Raw genomic sequence first — 5,485 nt, forward strand, 5'->3', positions numbered from 1 at the left:
GAAGAGGCCCTCAATTATCCTACACCGGAACAGCACAAAACGAATTAAAGTACTTGATATGTTTTTGCAGAAGTTGAGCACAATTATCACGGGCCCTATACTCCCCACTTCTAAGAATCTAGGTAAATGGAATTGCTGGAGTACTGCTGTTCTGATCGTCATCAGCTGGCCGGTGCGAGATATAAGGAAGCAAGGGAAAGGGGTGTGGCCATAATTAAAGGCCCTCTTTTATTGCAATAACTTCTAAAAAGCATAAAAGGTAATAATTAAAGGACTGTGAGAGAGATTTGGACTCAGAGCCCCCCCCCCCCCCCCCCCCCCCCCATCATGCAGCAAAAGCAAAGAATGTCAGTACAGAGCTGTTTGAACACTTCACGAGGTTCACGCTTCATGACTGGCGTTGTCCCTTTAAGAGGCGGAGCCAGGGGGGTTGGACTCACCCGCCTTCTCCGGGACAGAAGGAGCCGGAGCAGCGAGTCTCTCGGTGCTGCAGCCGCGAGGCGGGGAAGTGGCTGAGCCGGCGGTGTAGAGTAGGCGGGCCGGGACCCCAATGCTGGAGTCGGACGAGGAGAGAGCTGAACCGTGCAAAGGGGGAACCCCGGAGAAAAGAACCAGATCGTGCAAAGAGGGATCTCGGATTCCAGAGCCGTGAAACAGTTTGTAAGGCTCAGATCCCGAGCCGGAGCTTGCAACAAGAGACCCTCCGGACTTGGAACCCGGAGCCGAGAAGCGGATCGTGCAAACTCTGGAGCTGAAAACCAGCGTGCACGGACCAGACCCCGATCCAGGCGGGAAAAACCGGAGTTCGTAGTAACGGGACCTGGTCACTGTAAAGAACCGAATCGGACTCCACCGAAGAACTAAGAGAAACGAACCTAAGCAGAGAATTGGAGCGTACAGGAACCGGTTCCGCAGCAGAGAAGCGGAGACCCGGAGATGAGTGGAGCCGGCGCCCAACAGCCGCCCCGGCCGTGCCCGAGCTGTGCGGGTCGCTAGGGGCGGACGGCATGGGACAGGCGGCTGGGTTCTGGATCTTGCTTTGCGGCTGCCTCCTGCTGGCTTGGACGGGGCTGCAGCCCGGATCTCCCCGGGAGGATCAGGGGAGCCGGGTGCCGCCGAAACCCTTCCGGACCCTACTGGCGGTGCCCGAACCGGACCCGGAGGAAGAGGAAGAGGAGGCGGCGGTTCAGGACGGCATCTTCTGGAGCCCGTGGCTGGAGCGGCTGCTGCTGCCCTCCGGCTTCCCGGAGGCGGAGGTCCGGGCGTGGGAGGCGGCGGTTCGGGCGGCCCGGGTGCTATCTCTGGAGCGGGGCTGCGGGCGGAGCTCGAACCGGCTGGCGGTGCTGTCTGATGGGAGCCGGGCGTGCGTGCGGGTCGGTATCAATCCGGAGCAGATCCAGGGCGAGGCGTTGAGCTTCTACTTGGCCCGCTTGCTGGGCATCACCAACGTGCCCCCTGTGGCCCTGGCCCGGGCCGGCAGCCCCCAGTGGGCCCCCGTGCAGGATGAGCTGCGGCGGGCGCAGTGGCCCGCTGGGGCCATCGTCAGCCTAACGCCCTGGATCCACAACCTGACGGGTGGCGTGGTGCCCCCGGCTGCCCTGCGTTCCGGCGGTGGGGGAGACGCAGGGGGCCTGCATTCACGGGGCGCTGGGCTGCAGAACCGGAGCCGGGCAGAACTGCTGGAGCTGGTGCAATGGACGGACCTGATCGTCTTCGACTACTTGACGGCCAACTTCGACCGGCTGGTGAGCAACCTGGTGAGCCTGCAGTGGGACCGACGGGTAATGGAGCGGGGCACCAGCAACCTGCACCGGCGGCCCGGTGGCGGCCTCGTCTTGCTGGACAACGAGGCGGGGCTGGTGCACGGCTACCGGCTGCGCTCCACCTGGGATCGCTACAACGAGCCGCTCTTGCGTTCCGTCTGCCTCTTCCGCCACCCCACCGCCGCTGCCATCGCCGAGCTGCACCGGCGCCGCGACGCCCCCCAGCGCCTGCGGACTCTCTATATGCAGCGGGAGCCCCTGGCCGGAGAGTTGGGCTTCCTGGCGCCCGAACACGCTCGCCACCTGCAGAGCCGCATCGACCTGCTGCACGGCCACATCGCGCACTGCCGGGCCAAGTATGGCCGATAAGGAGCGCTATACCCGAGACTTAGCAAAGACCGTGCAGCCTGCTTATCTGTTACTTCAGAACTGGAAAGAGCACTCTAGGGCTTCAGCATCTGCCCTTTCACCATATTGAACAATGAGGGGTAATTGGAGTTTGAGCTTAGTATTTTTCCCCTCTGTCCCCCCCAAAAAAAAGTTTTGAAAAATTGAGCCACTGGGAATGGGAGGACATGAAAATCACAAACCCATATATAAAACGATGCATTTATATACATTTTGCCTTTTGACTAGAGGGAGCCAATAACTCGATTTCAGCTTCATACTGTGTGAGAGGGGAAATCTGGCCATTTATTTACAAGCTGAATTTGTACAAATGGAGTAATGTTTCTCCTCGATCAGATGGCAGCAGCTGTGTTTAAAGGGCATAATTAATTTAGCCAGGAATAGAATTCCTGAAATTGGTCCGATGTGTTCCTGTATTTAGCAATATCGATGTTCTGTCCAGTAAAGACATTTCCATAGAGAGTGAGGCAAGCCCAGTTTCGGGATATGATAGTATAAAGTTGCCTCTGGAAATGTTCTGCAGTTACCCTTCTACACCGTGCTCTAGGCATGTCAGTTATTTCACTGTTGGTATATTTGTCTTTCCATCAGTAGTTGCTGTTATCCAACTGCAGCAGTAAAGGAAATGTTAAACCTGACAGTTGATGTAGCAGAGAAACGGTACATTTTTTTACAAATTTCCTAGTGTAAAAGAAGTTTACAGTATTTTGGCAGAGCTAGAAACAAAACAATGTTCCATGCACTTTACTTTGACTTTTTAAAAATGTTTTTATAAATTACTTTTTTTTTATTTTATGGAGTTAAACTTATGTGTATATATGTTCACAAGTTGTATTGTATTGTAACACACTAATGGAAACCAATTGATAATAAGTTAATAAAAAATGTTACACCGCTGGAGTTTTCAGCATTCTAAAGAGTTTGGGGTATTTCGTGTGGCCAATGTTCAGAAAGCCATACAAATATATATATTCTATTGCATCGGTTAGGAGCTAGAGGCTGACCGAATTTCGGTTTCCATTATGGTGCTGAAAATGGCCTAAAGTCCTTTTCAGCCTGGTTTTGGCCAAAACTGACCCTGTGTTTACAGTGAAAGCCGAAAATGTGTGCTTTGTCCTGTTTGTTTGTTTGTTTCCTCCCCTCCCCTCCCCTCCGAACAGGAGTTGCTTTTCCTGTCTGTCCACCTGTAGGTGTCTCCCTTTGTGGTCTAGGGGTGTAGGTCAGGGCAGGAGTAATCCCTAGTCTCCTGCCCATGCTTGCTCTGCTCTCAATATGGTTGCCATGACCTCTAGTGGTAATCTCGTGAAACTGCTGGAAAAGGTCACAGCAGCCATTTTGAGAGTAGATCTCACATAGGGATCACTCCTGCCCTGACTATACCACTAGACTACAAGGGAATCTAAGGTAGTCTGGGGGGGGGGGGAGGGAGAGCAACTCTTTGCATTTCTTTTTGTGTGTATGTGTGCATTAATGTGATTGTAAGTAATGTAGTTATGATCTTGCATAGTGGTTTTTATGGTAAATAAGGCACCCCAACAAAATGGCCCCTTCACAAAAAAATAAAAAGTGCATATATTTACACCTTTTTTTCACACACAATTGCATAGATTAATTTATGTGCATAGATGCTCTGTGTGTACAAGCTTACATGCACATCTGGAGGGAAACTTTTTAATAGCTTATTTCTGAACTTAATATACCGCTTTACATATAGAAGTGCCTTTTAAAATTACCCTAATAGAGGATTGATAGGGGTCAATCTGTGATGCCTTTGAACAATAAATTCAACAGATGGTGACAAAACTATCAAGTGATCTGAGAATAGAGTTACCATATGTCTGGATTTCCCCCGGACATGCCCTCTTTTTGAGGACATGTCCGGGGCATCCGGCAGGTTTTGCCCGCCCGCCTGTTTGTCCGGATTTCTGGACAAACGGGCGGGCAGGCGAGCGGCGCCGTGGGTCTCCCCTTCCCTTACTATCTGCCCTGGTGGTCTACTGACCTCTTTGGGGCAAGAAAGAGCCCCCTCTTTCCTGCCTGGAGCGCTGCCTGCCCTTGCCCTGCATCCTTCTCAGTCTCAGCTCGGGATTCAAAATGGCCACCGAAAGTTGAAATGGCCTCGCGAGACTTCAACTCTCGGCGGCCATTTTGAATCCCGAGCCGAGACCGAGAAGGATGCAGGGCAAGGCAGCGCTCCGGGCAGAAAAGAGGGAGCTCTTTCCTGCCCCGAAGAGGTCACTAGACCACCAGGGCAGTAGATAGTAAATAAGGGGAGGGGAATATGTGACAAGGGGAGGGGAGGTGACGGGGGGGGGGCAAGGGAGGGGAATATGTGGCAGAGGGCAGGGTGATGATGCAAAAGGGGCGGGGTGTGGGCGGGACAGGGGCGGGGCATGTGTTCTCTTTTTAAGAGTACAAAATATGGTAACCCTATCTGAGAAGCAAAGACATGGTGACCCATTAGGACAAAAACAGAGAGGATTTGAAAAATGCAGAAAGGACATGCTTTGCAAAACCAATGACCTTACAAAAAGACAGCATGGAAACAATTAATTGAAAGTCATTCTGCCCCCCTCCCCCCCAAAAAAGTAATGTTTGGCTATTTAATGAGAAAAACTGAGTAAATATCAAACATATAAATAGCAAGAGGCGTACTCACTCGCAAATGCGCAGTAGAGACCCTCTCTGTCCCACCCCCGCGTCAATACATGATGATGGGGGCGTGACAGAGAGGGAACCTGCGCACCTGCGAGTGAGGGAACCGCCATCGCCACTGCTCTCCCCCCCCAGGGTTGCCGCTACCGCTACCGCTCCCCCCATCCACCCGGAGTTGCCGCCGCCACCCACCGTTCACCCGGCCCGGGTACCTGGCTTCACCATTCAAACCGCCGGAATGCAGCACACAGCTCATCTGAGCTGCCGTTGGCCTTCCTTACCTGCCTGTGTCCCGCCCTCGCCGACGTTACGTCACACGAGGGCGGAACAGATGCAGAGAAGAAGGAAGGCCAATGGCAGCTCAGATGAGCTGTGTGCTGTGTTCCGGCGGTTTGAATAGTGAAGCCAGGTACCCGGCCCGGGTGGAGGGGTGGCGGAGGGGACTCCGGGAGGGGGGGGCAACCTATCCGGGGGGGGCCTTTCAAACCCCCCCCCCCCCCTTCCTTTACTAGCCCGTTTTTACGGGCTCAACGGCTAGTAAATATATGAAACCAGTAGTTGATAGGTCAGAGAACAGAAATAGCGGAGATACTGTTGTTTGTGTGACTCCAAAGCCAGTAGAAGCCCTGCCATTCCAAGGTTAAAGCCTCTATTACGCT

The 5,485-nt window shown here is 53.3% G+C and overlaps 1 protein-coding gene across 1 annotated transcript; it reads left to right on the plus strand.

Moving 5' to 3' along the window:
- Nucleotides 1-477: 477 nt before the first annotated feature.
- FJX1 (four-jointed box kinase 1) lies at nt 478-3,060 on the plus strand. The gene has a single exon (XM_030199460.1). It carries the CDS (start codon nt 1,008-1,010, stop codon nt 2,130-2,132), a length of 1,125 nt encoding a protein of 374 aa, XP_030055320.1. The 5' UTR covers nt 478-1,007; the 3' UTR covers nt 2,133-3,060.
- Nucleotides 3,061-5,485: the final 2,425 nt, after the last annotated feature.

The sequence above is a fragment of the Microcaecilia unicolor genome, chromosome 4 (genome assembly GCF_901765095.1).
Source record: "Microcaecilia unicolor chromosome 4, aMicUni1.1, whole genome shotgun sequence".
NCBI lineage: Eukaryota > Metazoa > Chordata > Amphibia > Gymnophiona > Siphonopidae > Microcaecilia > Microcaecilia unicolor.